General features: G+C 45.9%; 1 protein-coding gene across 5 annotated transcripts in view; it reads left to right on the top strand.

Annotated features, from left to right (window-relative positions):
- The first annotated feature begins 6,082 nt into the window (after positions 1–6,082).
- ADAMTS9 (ADAM metallopeptidase with thrombospondin type 1 motif 9) overlaps positions 6,083–23,675 on the top strand; it is a 164,252-nt gene continuing 146,659 nt past the window's right edge. For all 5 annotated transcript variants that reach the window (XM_059390103.1, XM_059390104.1, XM_059390099.1 and 2 more), the window contains exons 1-3: positions 6,083–6,224; positions 6,825–7,216; positions 12,187–12,349. In XM_059390103.1, coding sequence (XP_059246086.1) covers positions 6,110–6,224; positions 6,825–7,216; positions 12,187–12,349 — 670 coding nt within the window. In that variant the 5' untranslated portion in view covers positions 6,083–6,109. The remainder of the gene's footprint in view (positions 6,225–6,824; positions 7,217–12,186; positions 12,350–23,675) is intronic.

Here is a 23,675-nt window from a genome sequence, read left to right as displayed (position 1 = left end):
AGGGGAAAGCGGAAGGAGAAGGAGATAGAGAATCTTTAGTAGCCTCCACACCAGCATAGAGCCCAACACCAGGCTCGATCTCATGACCCTGAGACCATGACCTGAAATGAAATCAAAAGTCTGATGCTCACCCGACTGAACCACCCAGGCACCCCCAGAAAAAAGTTCTTAAGGTGGTATTCATCAGCCCAAGTGTAAAGGCTGAATGATCAAAAACAATGGGGTGAACAATTTTATATGCCTAGGGGTTCTAGTTAATGGAGATCACGAGCTTTGGAGGTAAAATGACTACAGTTCAAATTCGAACTCAGCACGTTCTAGCTCTGTAATACTGGGCAAATCACTTCACCTCCTGAGTCTTACTTTCATCAGTAAAACAGGGACAATAAAACTCAGACGGCAGGGGGCGCCTGGGTGGCTCAGTGGGTTAAGCCGCTGCCTTAGGCTCAGGTCATGAGCTCAGCAGGGAGCCTGCTTCCCTCTCTCTCTCTCTACCTGCCTCTCCATCTACTTGTGATCTCTCTCTGTCAAATAAATAAAAAATCTTTAAAAAAAAAAAAAAAAACAACTCAGACGGCAGGACTACCAATGGGGATTAATTAGCACAAAGTTCCAACTCAAGAGAATTTTGTGCTATCATCACTAACAGTAAAACTCCTATAACTTTTGGTATACAAATAGTATACTACTGAAGTCAGTATTTGAAAGACTTTTAAAAATACGGTAGGGTCCTTGCCCATGTGGCACGAAAAGGTAACAGTCCCCTCCTTCCACTGCACACACATGAGACTGACTCAGAGAGCACCATGCTTGAGGTCAGACTTGGGCCATCACCCCCGCCCTGCCTAGTGCTTCACCAGAAACCTGTCTAACCCAGTCCCTTGGCTTATCTACCCAGAAACCACCCACCGCTGACCGCTCAGGAAACTATTCACGTTAATTCTGGCTCCAGGCCTCTCCCTATCATTCGGGTGTGGGTTTTCCCTTTCTGTGGAAATAGATGGCTTCGCTTCAATTCTCCTTCCTGCTGTTCCCAGCGATATTCTGCAAACAAAGTCACTTGTGATGTCATGTCTTGCATTTCCATTGGCCAGCTTCCCTCTCTCTAGTGACTAATGTCAATCATCACTCCCCTGGGATAGAGTTTTCATGAAAAACGAGCCAACGAGGTCTTCCACTTAACCTACAACAATGTTCAATTCCAGTAAAGCCTGGGAGAAGAAAATACACGAAGAATGGTCTCTCTGTTAACTCTAGCTGACCTCCAAAAGCTTTGCTTCTTTTCAAGCAAACTTTCATGATGCACCAGTTTATTAAAGAATCCACTTTTCTCCCTGAATGCCAGTAATTCCATACTCCTGTTCATAAAACTATTCTCTAAACTGCACACGTGTTTGGACGTATACTGACCCATTCATTCAGTAAATATTGGAGCCCCTACTACGTACCAGGTTTGCTCTAAGTGCCAAGGAAAAAAGTTGTGAAATGTCCGTAAAATAACTAAGATGATTATCATGAAAATACTCAGCATTAGAAAAGGAAGTTACAGAGCCAAAGAAAACTTGTACACAGAAGAGAAAGTTGAGGCAATTCTCTACATGGTATTAGCTAACCTCTTCCAAACCAAACCTCTTAAACCCAGCCATGCTTTTGAGGACTCCTTTATTCATTATATATGATAGTGATTATCAATTTGGACTAAATTGCTGAAACAGAATTCGAATCCTATCTTTCACTAATGAAGGGACCTTTGTCAAATAATTTCACCGCTTTAGACCTTGCTATCCTTATGTGTAAAATGAAACTACTAATATTGCCCGCCTCATAAAGCTGCTGCAAGAATTAAATTACACGTGTATTGGTACATGGTCTGGCACATGGTAAATACTCAGAAGATGTGGATGATGATGATGGTTCAGACAAAAGATCTGAACCTGAATTTTTCAGATAGTTCACTCCATTGTCCTATGCTATGATTTCAACAGTCTTCCTAACACTTTCTAGCCTTGTTTACAGACGTAAATTCAGAGGCAAGATAATACACTGGAGAAACGATGAATGGACTCTCACAAAGGATAAGAAATTCAGAAACCCAGGTTCTTGGTCACGGCTCAAGGTCACCAAGAGATCCTTGGTATCTTCCTTTCTGATCAGCTCTTTGGAGATGTATCAGGAACAATTTTAAAGAAGAGTAAACAGAGTTTATCTTTGAAATTCAAATCCTAGAAAGGAAGCTAAGCAGACAGAATACACAGAAGAGGCTTCTGTCCCTACATAGAACAATTTCTATACTTATCTTTATCTTTATTTATATATAAAGTATAGTATTTATCTATACTTTACCTTTATTTCAGTTTACCTTTATCAAGGGGGGTTAAATTGAAAGAGAGAAAATTTGTTTCATAGAAAATATTGATAAGTGCTATTATTTATCCTTTATAAACTTTCTTTAATTGACATAAAATTCACATATAATATTAGTTCCAAGTACACAATGTAAAGCTCTGATATATGTAGATATTGTGAAATGATTGCCCCAGCAAGCTTAATTAATATCCATCCCTGTTCATAGTTACAATTCTTTTTCTTGTGATGACTTTTAAAGATCTACTCTAGCAACTTTCAAACATACAAAACAATTTATCTTATAACTGGAGCTTTTTACCTTTTGACTACCTTCCCCATTTTGTCCACCTCCTGCCACACCTCAGGCAACCACCAATCCATTCTCTATATCTATGAATTTAGGGGTTTTTTGAGTTTTTTTAATTTCACATAATTTCCATATGTGAAATTAAACGGCATTTGTCTTTCTCTGCCTGACTTACCTCACTTCACAAAATGCCCTCAAGGTCCATTCACATTGCCACAAGCGTCCCTTCTTTTTAACGGCTGAATAATATCCCATTATATGAACCACCATTCCTTTGTCTATTCCTCCATTAATGGACACTTATGTTGCTTCCACATCTTTGCTATTGGTAGTAATACTGCAGGGAGCATGGAAATAGAGCTAACTTTTCAGATTAGTGTTTTTGTGACCTTCAGATAAATACCCAGAAATGGAATTGCTCAATCCCATGCTAACTCCATTTTTAATTTCTAAAGGAATCCTGCTGTGTTTCTGGCTGCACCAACTTACATTCCCACCAACAGCGCATAAAGGTTCCATTTTTTCCATATCCGCACCAAACTTTTTATTTCTTGTCTTTTTAGTAATGGCTACTTTAACAGGTGTGAGCTGATAGCTCATTGCGGTTTTGATTTGCATTTCCCTGATGCTTAGTGATGTTGAGCATCTTTTCATGTACCTGCTGGTCATCTGTATATCTTCTTTGGAAAAAGTCTTTTCAGATCTTCTGACAATTTTTTAATTTTTTTTTTTTGCTATTGAGTTGTGTGAGCTCTTTATATATTTTGGATATTAAGCCCTTATCCAGTATATATGATTTGTAAATATTTTCTCCCATTACATAGGTTGCCTCTTCACATTATTGATGGTATCCTTTGCTTGCAGAAGCTTTTTAGTTTAATGTAGTCCCACTTGCTTATTTTTGCTTTTGTTGTCTTTGCTTTTGGTATCAAATTCCAAAACATTATCACCAAGACCAACATCAAGGAGCTTACCCCTATTTCTTCTAGGAGTTTTATGATTGTAGGTCTTAACACTCAAGTCTTAAATCTGTTTTGAGCTGATTTTTGTGGATGGTGTAAAATAAGGATCTGGTTTCATTCTTTTGGATGTGATTGTCCAGTTTCCCAATATTTTTTGAACAGGTTGTCCTTTCTCCACTGTACATTCTTGGCTCTGTGCCATAAGTCAGTTGACTATATACATGGGTTTATTCATGGCCTCTCTATTCTGTTCTTTTCAGTTTATCCATAAAAGTACTATATTTTTGAGTAATTTTACAGTAAAAGTTCTAGAATATATTCCATCGGAATTGACTAATAGTTTGATTTTGTGATATTTTTTCCATTCCTTGCTAAGTTTGCAATGCTCAGATACTGTGATTATGAGGAATTTTATTTACATAATGAAAAAGATTGTGTTTTAGAAGACATGTGTTTTAGAAAATTATTTTGAAAGTTTAAGAAAAAGATCTAAATGTCACCCTTTAAACATCTTTGCACTTTACAGTTTCTGTTTCTGTTTTCCCATCTTTATACTGTTTATACTCATTAAAAATTCCAGTAATACAGTTAGACAGTGGCACCAGTGGTCCACTTGGGTTAACAACTTTCTTAGGAATTACCAAGTCATTTTTCCCTCTACCAAGAGATATATAAGCATTAATATTTCAAGAGTAGAGACCACTTCTTGCATATTGCTATATGGTCCTTGGTGTTGGGAGTGCTTGATATTTCCAGTACAGAGGGCCAGCCTACTTAGTAACAGAAAACTCCAGTTCTGGGACACTTTCCTTTCTCTTGAAATTGGTGAAATTAGCACACCCTAGGTTTTTCTTGAGGGCTGGTAAAGGTGAAAGTACTTTTGAACCACCCAGGATTAAACAACTCTCTCTCTCCCCGCCTCCCCTCTCCTCTCTCACTCCCTGCTCTCCTTTCGCTCACACACTGGCTCACACACTCCCTCTCTGCTCCGGCTTGTCTAGGTTCCAAACTTGCATCCTAAGGCGGAGGTAGGAGTAGCCTGAAGTGTCGGCTTTGAACTACTCCGAGCATCTCTCCCGCAGAAAGGAAGACGTGATTGAGAAATCCCTCCCCAGACTGGTGCTTCCCCGCCCCCAGCACCTCCCCCTTCTCCCCGCCGACGCTCGAGTCCGCGACTGTCCCCTAGCACTCCGCCCTCACTCCCCTCTCCCCCATATCTCTAAACCCAGTCTGAGCACCAAAGTCCCCGCCCCCTCTCACTGCCAAGAGCCGTTCTTAACCTTTTTTGGGCCGGGGACCTACAAAATGCTCTGGACTCTCTCCGGATGGGGACAGAGAGGTTGGGGGAAGAAAACAGCTTGACAGCTTTGTGAAACTTTCAAAAAACTGATCTGAAATGCACCCCGAACTTCCAGATTAAGAACCCCATCTCGAAAAACTCTTGACTTAGGACAATCAGATCGAAAGTGGAGCTCAGATGCCACATCTCGTTCCCACTGGGAAACTGTAGGAAGGAGAAGACGGTCCGGCACGGGGTCACTTTCACTTGTTAGAAACCAAATGAAGGGGAGAGACAGGGACAGAAATTCATAAAGGGGGAAAGAGAAGAGGGAGAGGGCTGTTATAAAAACAAGACGACAGAAGGGAGGAAGGAGAAAAGGGACAAGAGACATGGGGGAAACAAGGACACAATGGGAGGGAGGCGACAGCACAGTGGACGACCCGGCACAGAGCGCGGCGCACAGAGGCGAGGGCGAGGAAGCGCGAAAGAGCAGAGGGAGGAGAGAGGAGAGGGGTCAAGAGGCAGAAACTGGAAGCTCCGGGAAAGGGAGAGAACTTTCTCTACTCTCCCTCCCCAGCGCAGGGAGTCTCAGAAAAGCCGATCTGCACGAGGTGGCGGGGAGCGCGAGCGGCTGGCCCCGGAGCACCGGGCGCCTCTGACCTCCGCCTCCTGCAGCCCGCCGCCGGCTGCGAGACTCGCACGGGCAGCCGAGGAGGGGACTCCGTCTCGAAGGAGGCGGTCCCCACTCGCTTCGCTTTCTCCTCCCCTCTCCTCCCAGAGGCGGGCACCCGGGGTATTTGAGCGGCGGAGGACCCGCGGCCCCCCCGCCTCCGCCCCCCAGCCCCCCATTCAAGAAGCCGCTCCGCTATCCCGGGCAGCACAGGGCGCCCGGCGCGCCTCGGAGCGCACGTTCCGCGCCTTCTCCTGCCGGCTCCCTGGACATTATGCGGCCGAGCAGCCGAGCCCCAGTCCTCCTCCTCCTCCGGCTCCTCCTGCGGCCCGAGCGGCTCAGCTCTCGGCAGGCGGCGGCGTTGCTCAGCCGAGCGCAGACGGGACCCTCGCGGCGAGACCTCAGCGACTCCTAAAGTCAAAAGTTGGCGGCGGGCGCCAGGCTCCGCGCGCTCACCGCGGCCGCAGCCTCGCGTCGCCGCCGCAGCCAAGCCGGGCAGGAGGGAGGGGGGTGGGAGCCACGGGGGAGGGGTGGGGAGCACCATGCAGTTTGTATCCTGGGCCACACTGCTAACGTTCCTGGTGCGGGACCTGGCCGAGATGGGGAGCCCAGACGCCGCGGCCGCCGTGCGCAAGGACAGGCTGCACCCGAGGCAAGGTAATGAGGCTCCGGCCACCGCGACCCCTCCGCCCTAATCGCCACCTCCCCAGCTTCTGCGTCCGACAGCAGGCACCCCGCAGTGGAGGCCTCTGCTTTTCCTAGAAAGAATTATCTATGGCTCTACAACCTCTCCCTTTTTTAGGTCATTTCCAGCCAATTTCTAGAGAGAGCCGCTGTAGAACAAACTTAGTCTCCCCCAGCCCTCTTCGCTTGTAGTTTGATCTTTCCCCTTTCCCACCTCCGTGCCGCAAACTATAGTTACTTAGTAACTGGGGGTAGCAGATAGTGGCATGTTTTATTTGATTCAGGGTATTTGTCAGAATCTGAAATTATCTTACGTATTTTTGACTTTGTTCATTGCTTCCGAATGGTGTTTCCTCAGAGTCCAGCCTAGTTCTTGGCCGTTCCTGGCACATAGTAGGTGCTCAGTAAATATCTGTGCATTGGCTGAGGGTGAAGGCATTGGCTCAAATAGGCAAAATAACTGTTGGAAAATAACCCAGAACAAAGCCCTCTTCATTTTAAATTAAAACTTGGGGGGAACTGGCTTGCAGAAAATGGAATTATTGGTTCATGTGTCTCTGCTCTTCCCTGCAGTGAAATTATTAGAGACCCTGAGAGAATACGAAATCGCGTCTCCCATCCGAGTGAACGCTCTCGGAGAACCCTTTTCCACGAACGTGCACTTCAAAAGAAGGCGACGGAGCATTAAGGCTGCCTCCGACCCCTGGCCTGCCTTCGCTTCCTCCTCTACCTCTTCCCAGGAGCATTACCGCCTCTCTGCCTTCGGCCAGCAATTTCTATTTAATCTCACTGCCCATGCTGGATTTATCGCTCCAACGTTCACTGTCACCCTCTTTGGGACGCCCGGGGAGAATGAGACAAAGTTTTATTCCGAGGAGGAAACGGAGCTCAAGCATTGCTTTTACAAAGGCCATGTCAATACCAAGTCCGAGCACACGGCGGTCATCAACCTCTGCTCAGGAATGGTGAGTTGGTGCGCGCCACCCCCCTCCTTTCCCTCCTCTTCACCCCTTTCTGGAAGGCGTAATTGATTGCTCTCTAGCCTAAGACCCTCACTGTGCCGAGTTTCTACTTTGGCTTTAAATATCCGCTAGCAGCTCGTATGCATCCTGAGGTTTGGGTGACAAGCCCAGTTCGTGTGCTTACACTGGGGAGAGGCAGACGCAGCCGCCCCCAGGGGGTTCGGAATGTTTTGGAGCTTTCTAGAGTCCGAATTCAGGCTCCCCAGCGCTTTGCCCAACGCTAGTAGGCGGCTTGGAAGTCGGGTTTCCAAATTCCGAGAGTTGTCCTTTCCTGCAGCAAACCCTGCTGCCCAGGAGCGGAGCAGCTGAGCGTAGGGAGGACCCAACTCCTTATTGGAGCGTCTTGAGTCAGGGGTGTGGGCTGAGGATCCCCAGCCTCGGGTATGGGGAGTTCCTTCTCCGTGTCGTGGAGGGCGGTGCGTAATCTAGAGTCCGGGAGATTTCTCTGGGCCTTTTTTCACGCGCCAGAAACCCTGAGGCCGAACAGGATTGACAGGGAACAGGTCCGTCCCAGGAACGGAAGGGTGGGCCGAGGGCTCCGGGGGCGGGGAAGAGGGTGGAGCCTGCCTCCGACGCTTTGAATTTGGATAGAAACTGGGAGTGGGGGTGTGGCGCAGTCCGACTCTGCACCCTGCTGGCGGGGTGGCCCCAAGAAACAGAAATAGTGGGGGAGAGCCTGGAGAATCTGCCCGTATGAGACTTCGGTACTTCCGGGTTTTCTGCCAGCATATGGGGTTCCAGAGAATCGAAAAGACAGAGCTTACAATGCATGTTTCCCTGGAGAGGGAGGGCTAGTAGGCGCAGGCTGGCCACCTCCCTGCACTGCAAAATACGCACGTAGCAGGTTTTCCGAGCGGATACCTCGACCCTCTCCTGACCTACCCCTCCCCATTTGCTCTCCAGTTGGCCCCACAGGGCAACAGCTTTTTATCCGCTCCCCCCCCCCCAAACATTTGAAGACCTGCTGTAAAGTTCTGGCCAGAGGGAAAGCGGTCCTTGACTTTCCCAAACGATGTGCGTTGCTACCACGCGCGTGTGACGCAGAAACTTTCCCGGGTCAGGTTCTCCCAGCGCAACGCGCCGTGCGCTCTGCGCCCGGGTGATGCGTTTACTCTTCCCCTGAGGACCCACATTCCCTGTCACCTTCTCTAAGAAGGAGCACGGATACTTACCTGGGGCACTCGGTTGCCCCTTCTGTGCGCTATTGGTAGATTCAGCGTCCCGGTCTAGATGTCGCATCCATCTCCACCGTCCTATGGAAGGGTGGGAAGAGTCTGGTGGGGAGCCAGGCAACCTTGAAGACTGCGGTGGGGAAGGTTTTAGCCTGCTGGGATACAGGCATGGGGATGAGCCCCTCCAGCCCCCAGCAAAGCGCCGGGAGCTGCGGCTCTTGGTTGAGCTTGTTTGGGGTGGGCGGAGACGGCAGTTTGACGCACGGGGGGGGGTAAGGGGGTGCTGTAGTGAGTCATCGCTGCCCCAAGACCTAGGGCCAAAGCGCAGGAATCTTTCCATTCTTCAAAAGGTTATGGCCAGAGTGGGCTTAGGTCAGGCATTGGAACCCAGGTCACCAGAGCACACCTAGAAACTAAGATTGTAAACCCCAATTCCAGACCTTTACGGATGGGGCAGGGATTGTACGTAAAGTTTGTAAACAACCTTTACTCCTCCTCCCTCCCCGCCTCCACAGCCCGCTGAATGGCCCTGGCAGTTGTATAAATACTTTGCTGGCAGGGCCTTGATTTCATCTGGCAATTTTAGGTGGTAACTCGCCCGTGGGTATGCAAGTGGTAACTCTCTTGGGGGGCTTAGGGCCCGGGACTTAAGAATGATTGTATAGACCGTGAAAACCCCCTTCATATTGCATTAAATTTCTAATCTGCCTTTTCTGGTAGAGAAAGATCCAGAATACATCTTAAAGATAAGTGCACTGTGTGTTTCTGTCTTCAGCGCTTAATCGAGCTCCAATCTCATCAAGCTCATCCCTTTCTCTTCCTCCTGGAATTTGTCTTTCTTCCCCGGACTTCCCACCACCATTTCTATAGCAGTAATATCATGAAGCTTCTAGTAGCCCACCCAGGAAATCTCTCACTCTTTATAAAGAGTGAATCTAAAAATGCCAATCTGCACAACACACACACACACACACACACACACACACGCACGCACTCACACACCCCACCAGTTATCATTTTCCCCGAATTCGATCTTAGATGTGTATCTCACCGGGTCTGAACAAGCCCTGCCCAAATTCTAGACCTCTTTACTTCTCTGCTCCTCTCTCATTTAGCGTTGTTTTCTAAGAAGTATTTCCATCTGGCTTCTCCTCCTTCAAGCGCTCCTCTCTGGTCCCTGCCACACACCGCTAACAAATTAAAAGCTGCTAACAGATTAAGAGCCTGGTGCAAGATTATATGACTCCCCCGTTCACTCACCTTACCTAGTGGCTCCCCATTGCTCAAAGAACAACTACTAATTCCCTCCTCAGATGATTCAGACCATTTGTGATGTGCCCTCTCACGCCTTACACACCCGCACGCTACTCTCTTCTCTTGGGGTTTCCCTCCACCAATTCTGTGTATCAGTCAACCTGCTTTTGCTCCTTTCTCTGAATTTCCCTCCCACCCCAGTCCTACCTTATTGCCTTTGGGCTTTTGGGTTTACTTGGTCATCTCCCCCAGTATCACAGGCTCCAATCCTACCCCTCTTTTAACGTGTAGCTTACACAGCTTCTTCCCCAGGACATCTTGTCCTTCACAGACACTTGTACCTTTCCTATGATGCTTCGTATGCTCTCCCTTGTATTATAGTTCTTGGTACTCAACGATCTAACCCTTTCCTTGGCAGCAGGGTCAGCATCAGAGCATTTATCTCCCATGTTGGAGCCTTGTGTATTATATTTAGTAACTATATTGGGATAAATGGACACTGTAACCAGGAAAAGATGACTCTTAGAGCGGACATTCATCAAACATCAAAGGTGTCTTCTGTGACTCAACAACAAAATTAATTTGGCATCATACAGATAACACTTATTGGACTCTTATGCAAAGCACTTTTTGTGTGCATTATCTCACCCCATCCCAATCCTCAAAACAACCCATTTTACAGATGAGGAAGGACTCTGAGGCGTAGAGAGTCAGAGGCTTGCTCCAGGTGTCCTGACTAGTAACTGGCAGAGCTGGAGTTCCTGTCTTTCTGACCCACGTTCCTAACCAGGGACCAGAGACTGGATCTGTGTTCCTAAAGAGACTTTGGAAGTTCTTTATAGAAAAGGTACTGGACTAACGTCAGGATACCTGGGTTCTAGATTCAGTACTGGCACCATTCAGGACAAGTCACTTCCTCCCTCTGGGCCTTAGTTTCCCCTTTTAGTAATGAAAGGTGCCAGATCACCATCAAAAGAGCTCCCAGGTTCTTTCCCAATGGTTATGTCTCTCTGGTAGATTGCACATGTGTAAGCTACTGCTGTGTGCCCTGAGAACACCCGAGTTGTATATTTAAAACAGAGAGAGGTGCAGTCCTCCCTTTAAGCCGACAGCTCATGAATCACGCGGAAGGCTTTTGTAAGAATACAGATTCTAGACCTCACCCCTGGAAATTCCAGATCTGCAGGTATGGGGTAATGCCACAAATCCCATTTTTTTTTCCAAGTCCCCAGGCAATTTTGAAATTTAGATAGGTTTGGAAACCCCAGTGTCTTGGCCTTTTGCTTCCCAAACTTGATTGAGCCTCAGAATACCTTGGAGTGCTCATTGCTTGTCTCCTGGGCCCTACCCCCAGAGATGGGGATTCAGTAGACCAGATTTAGGGTGGAGCATGATTATGTGAATTTCTAACAAACTCCTAAGTGTTGCCGATACTACCCCTGCCATTCAAGGACTGTCACTTTCATTGTGTCTAGAGGAAGGTAAAAGGGCCCTGGGTTTTTTTTTTTTTTCTTTCTGTTGTTGTTTTTGTTTTTGTTTTTTAACAACACCATTGAAGAGCTTGATTTCTTCCTTTCAAGACTTACCACTGCAAGGCATGGACAACTTTTTAATGCTCTTGGAGATGTGGTTTGGGTGGCTCAACTTTGAGGCATAGTTTACCATCTTGTGGGTGTGTGGGAAGGGGAGAAGGAGCTACCCATTTCAGGGTGCTTAAACACATTCTATCCTGGTGGTTAGAGGCTAACACAGCAACCAGAAAGCTGCTAAGGTGTTCTAATCCCTTACAAAGTGTCAATTTGCTAAGCACTTTCTGTGCATTATCTCATTTAGTCTGCACCATAAGCCTTTACAATAAGTCCTTTTGTCCCTGGTTGACAAATAAGGAAGCCAAAGCTCAGAGCAGTTAAGGACCTTGCCCAAAGTGGGCAGGTCAGTGTCCAGATTGGGATTGGAACCTAGGGCAGTCGGATTCCAAGCCTTGTACCATTTCACTCCCTACTGAAAGGGAAAGGGTGTGCAGAGACTCACCTGTCAGTGTCACTGGTGGGACCTCCTGGAGTGCCTGCGGTGGGTCTCCGCTTTCTGGATTTGAGTAATGATAAGGCTTCTGTGAATCAGCTTTTCCCTCTGGAGCTCACACTTGTCCCTGCATTTCCAGGCTATCTTCACACACAGAAACACTCTCTTGGAACAGCCTGTATAAGTGAGTATGACTAGAATTGAGTCACTGACAAGGATTTCTTAGAGACAGATTTGCATAGCAGGTGCCGTAACCTAGAGTCAGCTCAAGGAGAAGGTACCGTCCTGGGGGAGTGCAAATAAACTCCTTTCCCGAACAGGTGGGCAGAGAGTTCAGTGTTCAGCAGCCCTCACGGGAAGGGCTTGGGGGAAATACCACCCCCACTCCTTGGCAATGTTCCATTTTGTCCCCCTCCCTGTGGTTGAGTTCTGTTAAACCAACCTCTCATCCCTCTTCATCGGCAGCTGGGCACTTTCCGGTCCCATGATGGGGATTATTTTATTGAACCACTACTGTCCATGGACGAGCAAGAAGATGAAGATGAACAGAACAAACCGCACATCGTCTATCGGCATAGCACCCTGCACAGAGAGCCCTCAACGGGAAGGCGTGCATGTGACACCCCAGGTATTTCCTTCCTGCTCTGACAGAGCCCCCCAGCTTGGTGAGATGGGTCAGTGACAATACTACAAACACGTACCTCTTCCACAGGCTGCAAAGTGCTACCGTTCACATTGTCATTTACTCAGTCTTCGAGCGAGGTAGGTATTTCCTGTGGCACAGATGTGGAAGCTACAGAGAGGTTTAGTAACTTGTCCCAGGTTGCACAGCTACAAACCAACAAAGCCTCGATATGAGCTTATCTCACTCCAGGCTCCCAGTGGGCAAAGCTGCGTCTTGTTGAATTTGCTAATTGTTAGGATTCGGCTTCAATAGTCTCTTCAGGCTCTCACAACCATATCTTCAGTCAGCAATGGCTTATGTTCCCTGTGTGTCTTGGTGTTTTCTGTTCCTTTGGGATTTTTTTTTTTTTTTTAACCAGGTAGGATTAACAAAAAGGTGAAATAGTCTCATAAACGGAACTCAGCAGAATCTCTTTGTGTTCATTGGGTTTTTTTCTAACCACATTGGTTATCAGTTTTAGTTGTTGTTCTAGACTTCAGGAAATAGCAGAATAGAAGTGAGGATTGCGCTGTCAGGTTCTGTCACATGTGCCTGTGCCCACCCCTGGCTTTCCTTCCCTGCTGGCCACATTCCTTGAGGCTTTGTGCTAACATGTCTGGCCATTGTCAGGGCTGTGTCATTCTGGGCCCCTCAGAAAGCTTATGTTTGTGTATGTTTCTCAGTCTACGGCCTTGAGGCAACTTTCCACTGTCTTTGAAGCCTGGTTACTTTCTTTTTGATGACGGCTTGTCCCTAAAAAATTGTTCCTCAGTTTGGTCCTGTTTTAAGATGTTTGCTAAAATGCTCTTTTTTAATTCTAAAATAAGGATTTCTAAAACTTTGTCCCTTTCCTTATTCTTCATTTTTAGAAGATGCTTCTCCAAATTAAATAACTTCTCAAGGTCTTTCTGGCATCTCCAAACAAGACCCGAATTCCAAACCAGCAGAGGGTTTCCTAAAATGTTTCCCAAATGATCGCTTGTTTCGTCTTACATCTGTATTAGGTCCTTCCTCTGATGGACTGTGGTGTCCTATCCCCTCCTGGAATTCTTTCTAAATAAAAGAAGATAACATGAGCTGCTTATAACCCAGAATAGCCAGGCCAGAGGGTGTAGCATTGTAGCCCATCTAGTGCCATGTTCCTCCTCCCAGGGCTGAATGGAATATAACTGAAATATGATGTCGGTTAGACTCATGAACGGGCCAAGGGGTGAGCTGGGCAGGGGGAGGGCTGAGGGAGCGGTGTACTCAGAAACCACAGTCCCAGCAGCTGGCCTGGCACCAAGACTGCCAGCTACCAGGCAGTGTAATGGCGAGATGCATATCCCATTTTTTTTGGCCCGTGCTAGTGAGAACATTGTCCTTTCCTTCTTGACTTCCCAAAGCTGAATTAGCAAATGCTTCTTTTATGTATGTGGATTAACCTATATATAGCATATGATAGAAAGGAAACGTGATTGCTTTCTTTCTATCTTATTAATGTATATTCAGAAGATACTCAAGTAAATAGTATGTTCGTTGATCAATTTATCGAACAACAGCACCTTGTGATAGTCTTCTGCCCTAAAGTGGCAGCAAACCAACATTTAAAAAACAAACAAACAGGTCCTTCTCTATACTGGCAATGTGCAAAGCACTTTACCTACACGACTTTAGTGAATCCTCACCACAACCCTGGAGGGTTGGTACCGCTCTTACCCCATCATACCCAGCAGGGAAGCAGAGAGAAGCACCTTGCCCCAGACCTTCCAGCTACTCTATGATGACAGCCCATGTTTGTCTTATCCCATGGTCCATTTTCTCTGTGCAGGTGTGATGTGTATGTGTGCGTGCATTGCGTGTGACAGGGAGAGAGAGAGAGGGAAGTCTTACTTTGTGCTCTCATTCAAAAAGTCCTTAAAGTTCATTTGTTAGAAATTAGTTACCTAAGTCAATCGACATTTGATTTTCTGGGCCAGAGGACAAGTCACTGTCAAGTCCTGTTAAAAACACAAAGAAGAGGGACTATGAAAAGGAGAAGTTGGAGGACAACAGAAGATGCTTTAATTTTTCAAAAAAAAAGTTATTTGGGTTCGTCCTTCTTGGCATTGGGGCCTTTCTGTGTCACCGTCAAAAATCACTTGTGCCAGCTCTCAGTTTTTTTTTCGGGTGTGTCCTTGCCCGTGACCAGTCTGGCCGCCCTTCACCCCATGAGTTGGGTCAGGAGCCCAGTGGTCTTGATCGGCTCGTGCAAGGGTCACTGCTGGACTCTGCCACTCTGGTTTCTCTCTTCCAGCTGCTTCTGTACCCCTTCTTTGAATACAGATGCAGGAGGCTCAGAACAGTTGGAAAGAACTTTGGGATATGGCAAAATTCACCAGCAGCCATTACAGGGACGGACCAGCAGGTCACAGAAGCATCCAAAACCAGGTAGCCTGTGCACAGGGAAAGAAAGTAGGTGGTGGTGGTGGTGGTGGGGGGGTGCTGCAGAGAGAAGCCCCTCTAGCCAGAGCAGAAAATATCCTCTACGAATATTAATCCAGTCAGCTTTAGGGATTTCCCCCTACAGCAGTGGTTGGTAGCCAAGGGTAAACTTTAGAAGCATCCTGAGAGCCTCATAAAAACACTGGTTCTTTAAACACACACACACACACACACACATACACCACACACACAGACATACACCCTCTATCTCAAGCTAGTGAGAGGAAGCAAGAATTGGTGTGTTTACTGAGTGCCCCATGTAATCCAGAAGTTCAACTAAATGTGAGCCTCTCTGCTAATAATCACTACCCATGACCTGCCACTTGCCTTGCCGTGGACTTGGCATTCTTCGTCACCGTTTTCTATGGCTTATGGGCTGACAGAAGATTTTCTGGAGGAAACTGTAGTCGTTAGCTCTAGGCCAACAGGCTTATTCTGTACAGATGAGCAAACTATAGTTCTGGGACATTAGGTTGCTTATTTCCAGGAGTGACCAGCTGTATAATCAACACCAGCCCTTCAGAGTTTAAGATCACCCTATCCTAGGAGCACAGCCCCACAAGTCCACTTCTGAGCTGGGTATAATCCTTAGTTGCTAGATAATAAGATCCTGCCCCACACCAGACACTGTGGCTGTTAGTACTCTTGCCTTTTGATGGAGTCCTGCTCATTTCTGACTCTTGATGTATGTCTCATTTTCAAAAGCAGATTCTGAGATAACTTATATTCAAATGACAGGTACAGAAGGAGTTTTATGTAATAAAAATTGTGTGGGTTTAGAAAGGAGGCAATGATTTAATTTATTCATTCATATATGCATTCAGCCATGGTGTATTTCCGAACTCCTCTGTGCTGTGAGGATAAAACCAAGAACCTTCTTTATTCCTGTCAGCTATGTGACCTCAAGCGCATTTAGAGCATAAAGTAAGAATAACACATGCCTTTCAAGGGTGTCGTTACGACTAAATGAGTATGAAATAATGAAAGCTCCCAGGACAGTGTTTAGCAGATGGTAGACAATTACTGAATGGGAGATTAAAAAGAAGAGTCGTGAAAATAGAAATTGAAACAACACCGCAAGTGAAAGGAAAACTCAATGCCAAAACCCAAAGCTCATCGGGTCTCCTCTGCTTAACTTAGAGCTTCTTGGTAACCAGATCATAAAGGGCTTATGGGACTTGGACAGGGTCACCCTGCCAGCAAGTTATGGGGCCAAGAGCCCCCTCCTCTGTGTTTATTTTTTCTGTACCTAATGTAGCATTTTAAAAAAATTTCATTTCTTGGAAGTTTCTCTTGGCCCAGTGACTGCGTCTCTCTTTTGCCATCGTCTGTTGTGTCTGCATGTGTGCATTTGGGCCAGCTAGGTGGATCTGCATTTATTTGTGATTTTCATCCTGTTTGTAAGTTCTTCAGGATTCAGGATGGGGGGTGGGGCATCTTCTCCCCGCTGCCCCTTCACCCCCCACATGCACGTCTTACTCCTCTGTCCCCTGCGGATTAGGTCCTCAGCAGAGCTCATTGAGCTGCCTGGGGGGGACCAGGTGCCAGGCTTAGGGGAGTCATTCAGGAAAGTTTATTGCTTTTATAAGCCACTTCCTGCTGGTCCTTCACAGTGCATTTCCAGATGAAACCCCAAGTTCTGTCTCACAGACACTCTCTGTTTGACCCTGAATTTTGCACAAGAGGATTTAGTTGTTCTTATCAGCGAGATAGATAGACGAGCTTCCTGTTAGGTGAGGGAGAGAAAGGCCAACAGAAGGCTGTTTTGTTTGTCTGGGCTGAAAAGGCAGTGTTTTTCCATTACTAGAATGCTTCTCTCACCTTCCCATCTCAACACGAGCTGCTGGTTTTTTGTTTTATTTAAGGCGTTTAAGAGTCGATGCCCCTCCTAAGGAAAGAGTTGGACAATTGTGTGAAGACATTTGTGTGAGAATACTCAGTAGGGTGGTATTTATCATAGCAAAAGGCTGGAAGTGACCCAAGTGTCCCTCAGTAGGAGGAGAGACCAGTAATTTATGTTGGGTGGATTCCTATGCAGCCATCAAAAATGATCGTACATACAAATTTACGTCAACACTGACATATATGTGTCCCTCAAGCAGACAAGCCGGTCATGAACAAGTATATATGGTATGATCTCATTTTTTAAAAATGATAGCTGTGTGGTGGTACACGTGTGTTGAAAGAAAAAATTTGAAGCAGTATGTATGGAAATATTAAAAAGGGATGATTTCTGGTCAACAGGAACATAGGCAACATTTATCTTTTTATTTTATGTTCTTAGAGTTTTGCCACAATTCTATAATTTTTCGATCATCAGAAAATACAGATAAAAAGAAGTAGGGCTACTGGAATACAGTGACTTTGTAGCCCCATGGCAGTTGTGACCAGCGACCAGCAGCTAAGCCATGAGACCATGCATTTTTTTTTTTTTAATTTTTTTGGAATGAAACAGTCACTGTAACCAGACAGATAAGAATCCTGCTTTGTATCTGCTTCTTTGGGACAGTGGGGCTGGGCACAGCCGAGGCTCCATCTCAACCCTGCTCAGTTGCCTTGTGTATGATGCACTGACCCTGGGATTACCATGGTTAGTCTCCATTAGGCATGAGGCCCTGGAGACTCTGTGAGAGTATATTATCCCTTGGTTGGACTCCCACGGATGTGACTGTCGTGAAGTCTGGAAAATACAAGATGATAGTTAAAGACATTCTTTGCTGGGTCTTCTGTGTATCATGAGTCACTGGGCTGCACATTTTCCATACATTATCATTTATAATCTGCTCAACAATGCTCTAGGGTACGTATTATTACCCTGGTTTTACATTTGAGAAAATTACAGCTCAAAGAGGCTGAACAACTTATCCAAAGTCACACAGCTAATAGGAAGTGTGGCTGACACTTCAACTGGGATCTGATTCCTATGTGCTGCCCTGTGGCCTGACTCCACGGAGAACACAAATGTGAGCCGTCATCTAGAAAATCCTTCTCCCTTGGATTTTCATTGATTTAATGGAGGCCCTCGATGCTATCAACAATAGGTCTCATTTGTCCAGCACGCATTGGGAGGCAGGCACTCTTCCAAGGGCTTTATGTGGACTGTATATTTTAATGTTTACCTCTACCTACATTTTGCCATCGGCAGAGAAGTCCATCAAGTTGGCTTGCCCAAGGACACAAACCTCGATGACATCCCAATTTCCACAACCTTTTTGTCCTGGTCTACTCAGAGGGTTTGTTTGCTCTGGACTTTGTTGATTTGTTTGCTTTCAGCTGTGGTTTGTTCTCATGGGGAGGATTTCTCGTAGGCTTGCGGACAGTTTGATTGGATTGGAGGAGGGCTGCCTGGTGCCTAGAATTCCCACCAAGACCCTAATGACTTGCTGAGGCCTGGCGTCTCTCCCCAGGCCTCTGTTGAAGAGTATACTTGTTACACATTAACCTCTGGGATCCCGTTAATAATTTAGCATAGATTAGCTGATTAGATTAGCGGCCAATAGTTGGGCCCAAATGGAGTGAGAGACGGAGCAGCGAAGGTCTGTCCTTCCCGAAGACCTGTGGGGGGCGGGGGGGCGGGGGTTGGGGGGTGGGTAATAAACTATGCTGGGGCGGCTGGAGGGTTCCAGGCTGTGCCAGAAGCTTTAGCTGACCTCATGGTCCTGCCTGGGCCCAAGAAGGTCAGTGGTTGTTGGCTAATTAGTTACTTCTGTGAGAAGCCAGCCTGCCTACACCTTCCCACACACACTTTCTGGGTCTTCACATCCTTTTCCCATAGCCGTTCAGCCTGTGAGACAGGCAGCATTGAAAGAGTCATGTGCTGGGCCGTGTGGAAGCCCATGGTGGGTTCTTCTGTTTACTCCGGCAAGAGCTCTTTGGGAGGACGACGCTCCAGTGTTTCCCATTTACAAATAAGAAAGCTCAACTGGGAAAGGTGAATGAACGTGTCCATGGTGGGTTGGGGAAACAGCCAGCCCTCAAACCCAGTGTTGACTGGAATCTTTAAAGATAGTTTCCACCATTTGGGATTACTTGTTTTGGCTTCACGTCCTGTCACGCACCCCTGTTTGTTCCCCATCAGTCTTTATACCTTTTTTTCTCTTTTTTTTAAGTTCTTCGGTGACTGTATTTAATAAATAGTCAACATAGGCAACTCCAAGGAGATTACTGTTTTGAATACCTGAATTCTTGAGCCTGTTTCCTCAGCTTTATCTTCTTTGTGGCATTTATGTAAAAACATGCCTTTTTTTAAAACCTCAGCATTAATAGTGCAATACTACAGCAAAAAAAAAAAAAAAAAATGGAGAGTAGAAAAGAAATTTCTAATACAGGAACTGTTGTTTTTTCTTTTTTCATCTGTGCTCATTTATGTGCTTAACTTTTTTTCATCATGTCTTTAAAAATGCATGTTATTGAAGACCGGTTTTCAGCACCCGTACATACGTAGAGGCAACAGTAAGATGAACCCCCATAAAGAGACCATCTACACTAATGGTAGCAGAGACTTTTCCATGTTTGCTTTTTTATTTTTTCTTTTTGCCAGAGTATTTGAAAGTAAATGCAGGTATTGTGACATTTCCTGTCTAAATGTTCCCATTTACATCTCTGAAAAATGAGGGTATTTTCTTATGTAACCGTAATGCAAATATATCATGCTGATATATATCAGCGGTAATTGCCCCATCTAACCCACACAGTATGTATGTTAAAATTTTCCTGATTGTCCCTGCAACAGTAAAGTCCATTTGGTTAGATTGTGATCAAAACATGATCTACATGTGGCAATTGGCTGTTCTCTCTCTAATTTTTTTTTTAAGATTTTATTTATTTATTTGACAGACAGAGATCACAAGTAGGCAGAGGCAGGCAGAGAGAGAGGAGGAAGCAGGGTCCCCGCTGAGCAGGGAGGCCGATGCGGGGCTCCATCCCAAGACCTGAGCTGAAGACAGAGGCTTAACCCACTGAGCCACCTAGGCGCCCCACTCTCTAATTTTTTTTTAAAGATTTTATTTATTTAACAGAGAGAGAGTGTGTGCATGGGCAGAGGGAGAGGGAGAAGCAGACTCCCTGGTGATCAGGAAGCCCGATGTGGGGCTCAATCCCAGGACCCCAGGATCATGACCTGAGCCAAAGGCAGACGCTTAACTGACTGAGCCATCCAGGTGCCCCAGCTGTTCTGTCTCTTAAATAACTTCTCACTTGGTGGCCAGTGTCGTGCTTGTTAAATTATTGTTTTCCTTCCAGTTTAGGTTTGCTCCCCACGGTCTTTTTTTCCCCTTTCCACTTCTTTTTTACTGGTTGATTCATCTTTATTGTTGTAAGGTCAGGCCACCTTTGCCGCCATCTGGAAGAGCGGGGTCAGGCCTAAACCCAGAGCAGGTACCAAGAACAAAGCTACCGGGAATGAGCCACATATCAGAGTTATTTCATTGAGCCCAAAAAAGAGTGGTTAGGCTGTTTTTTGACCTTTTATCTGGAGTACCTTGATAAACCTCTTTCTTCCTTTGTTTTCTTGTTTTTTGTTTTTAATCTACCCATAGAAAGAGTGTCAGTATACAGTATTTACTAAGACTGCTTTATCTACTATTCAAGGATTTCACTCACCTGTGTTTTGAAGCCCCTGAGAGTCAGTTTGCAATTGGGAATTGTAAAGTGACAAGTTAGGTTTGGGCCTGGAATTAGGACTCCCTGACATATGACGAGCTTTCCTTCCTCCTCCCTGGAGCACTTTCTGTAAAGCTTCTGGATTCAGAAGCTAGTGTTTTCTTTCCATTTTTCTATTGGGTATAAGTTATCTGCAGCAGCAGTCATTCTTCCTGATACACGGCTCTGCAAGTTTGAGTAAATACTTATGGTCATGTGACTATCACCACGGTTCAGAGAGTCATTCCTGGTGTCCGTGGTAGTCTACCACCTGCTTTCTGTCTCTGCGGTTTGGGCTTTTCCAGAAGGATCATCCAGAATCATCCAGAATCATCCAGTCTAGTGCATTGAAGGACCATCCACTGTGTGGCCTTTGTCGGCAGTCTATCTTTTATTTATTGCTGAGTAGTGCCCCACTGTATGGGTAGACAAGACTTTGTTTCTTCATTACCCGGTTGAGGGACAAATTTTTTGGCAGCTACACTATAGCTCGCCACTATAACCATTTGCTATGGGTTGTTGGGTGAACAGAAGTGTGTTTGTTTTCATTGGGTAAATACCCAGAAGCGAGATTGCTAGTTTATAAAGTAAGCGTATGTTTAATTTTGTAAGAAATTGTCCATCTCCTTTTCAGAGTGGCCGTACCACTTTGCAGTGCTCCTAGCAGGGTATGAATCCAAGTTTCACTTGGTATTGCCAGTATTTGGTGTGCTTTTGTTTTTTTAACTTTTTGCCACTCTAATAGGTGTGTGGTGCTATCTCATTTGGATTTCCTAATGACCAATGATGGGAGCATCTCTTCATATGCTTGTTTGCCATCCATGTATCTTCGTGAAGTGTCTCAGCAATTCTTTTACCCATTAAAAAACATGGGAATGCTTATTTTCTCATTATTGAAGTTGGAGAGCACTTTATATATTCAGGATATGAGCCCCTTATCAGATATTTGGTTTGCCAATATTTTGCCAGTATTTTCTCCGAGTCTGTGGTTTGTCTTTTCATTCTGTTAATTTGCACACACTTCTTTCATACGTGGCTTCTATACTCTATTGCATGTATTTTGTGTACTGTGGATGTCCTGCTGTCCTAGGATGGCATTGCAGGAGATAGGAAGAATTACAGTGTAGAGTTTGTCTGAGACACAGGTGCAGAGAGATGGGCCACGAGAGGCTTATTTAGAACTCTTTATTCAGAGCCATTTTCTGTGCCAAAAGAAAGGGATGCTGCTGCTGTGTTTATTGCTGGTTGGTATCTAGAAATACAACTTGCAATTTCAAGCCAGCGTACTCTATGGTGGGAATGTGTTTTCTTGACTCACGGGTGAAAAGAGTTACAGAGGGAGCCTTGGATACTCAGAGCAACTGTTCTTTGGCACATGTGTACGTGCAGGGAGAGAAAGCCAAAGGGTAGCGAGAGAGACATAGATATAGAAGAAGTTAGTAGTGTGAGATTCAGCCCCCTATGACCACACGCTTCTAGGGGACATGAAAATGGGACACATGACTCCTTTAGTCCAAAGTTCCTGTTCTGTGCTCTGGGGGCAATATAAGGCTTTTCCAGAGATAACTGATTGTATGCTCTGTTTTTTTTCTCTTTGAAACCACTGTCCTTATTCTCACATCTGTGCTATTCCATGGTAACAAGTTAGATTAAAGAGAATGGGAATGGGAATGGGTCTCAGTAACTATGATCTGTATCAGCAGGTCCAAAAGAGAAAATTTGCAGTGGATAATGAAGGCACCCCACCCCCCACAGCTCCCTTCCCATTACTGAAAATCAGCTGCCACCCACCTCTTTTCTGTGGGTCTCTCTCTGCTCTGGGGTTATGCTGTCTCCTTCTACCCTCCCACCCAGCCCCCTGTTTTGGTTATTTCTTTTGATACCTTCTTTTAGGACGGTAATGGCCAAGAGAGGTAGGCTTGACCCCATTTTGAATCTTAGGACCTCCTTTTTCGGCGCTGTTCAGTTTCATCTTGTGAAAGACAAGAACTCATAAAATTTTAATACTGGAAGGAACTTTAGAGAGAACTTCTTTTCCAGTCCCTCTTTTTATGGATCAGAGGATCGAGGCTGAGCATTTTTTAAGGGATTCATCATCTCGGTGCCAGGGTGAAGGAAGACGTGGACCCTGAATGCAGGCTCCTTATTTCCCCATCCTGTGCGCTTCCCAAGCTGCAAATCCAGGAGAGGCTGTCCGCAGAAGCAGTGACGGTGTTTCCCAAGTGCAATCACATGAGTTGTGGCAGTGCTGCTGGATTGATTTTATGTGTAAGGATAAAGAATAAATTAGTGAGCTCCTTTAAGAAGCTGGTTGCATGCCACCAAGAAAAGCATCAGGCTTTTAATTCATTTAGGGGATTGAAGTCATCCCAGCAACAGCTGAACTTAAAGGAACAAAATGTCTGAGCTAGGCCCGCTTCCTGGTGCCGCAGGAAGGTGGCCTGTGGCTGGAAAGCATTCCTAGGGGTTCCCCCCTTGTGATCAGATTGGAATATGTCCCTGTGACCCCTCATTTCCGTGGTGGCTGAAACACGGATGTGAGGACAGGAACGGATTTGTACTAGAGGCTGCGGTGCGTAAACTAGCCCTTAGTCGTGTGTAAACTGGGAGACGTGTATCAAAGGAATGTGGGAGATAGGCTCCCGCCTAGTTGCTTAGAAGCCTTCTTAAAGAGCTCCAGCAACAACTGCTCTTTAATCTCTGATAATGGGAGTGATACCTCGGACCCCCCACAGGCACTGCACAGAGCCTGGGGCTGCCTACAGCTGCCCTGAAGTGTCAGATAGCCTCCGGCCCCAAGCCACTTCATTTCAGCTCAGCCTCTGCAACGAGGCACCCCAGCCACTGCCCTATTAGAGAGAAACTATTATTATCCTCATTGCACAGATGAGGAAATTGAGGCACAAAAAACTTAATTGACTTGCCTGAAGTCACTCAGGTGGAATGTTGGGAAACTGGGATTTCAGCACGGGTCCCTCTGAGTCCCAAACCCAAACTCATCTGGTATAAGCCTATTGGATCCGGTATTCACTCTGCAAACGCCTAGACGGTACCGTCCTAGATGGTGGCCTGCATGGCTTTTAAGCCTTTGAAATGTAGCTACTGCCACATGTTGAAATGATAATATTCTAGATGTATTGGGTTACATAGAAAATATTATTCAAATTAATTTCATCTGGTCCTCTTG

This window comes from Mustela nigripes, chromosome 2 (assembly GCF_022355385.1).
Source record: "Mustela nigripes isolate SB6536 chromosome 2, MUSNIG.SB6536, whole genome shotgun sequence".
NCBI lineage: Eukaryota > Metazoa > Chordata > Mammalia > Carnivora > Mustelidae > Mustela > Mustela nigripes.
Note: the sequence above shows the minus strand (reverse complement) of the source record. Positions and strands in the feature narration are given on the sequence as shown.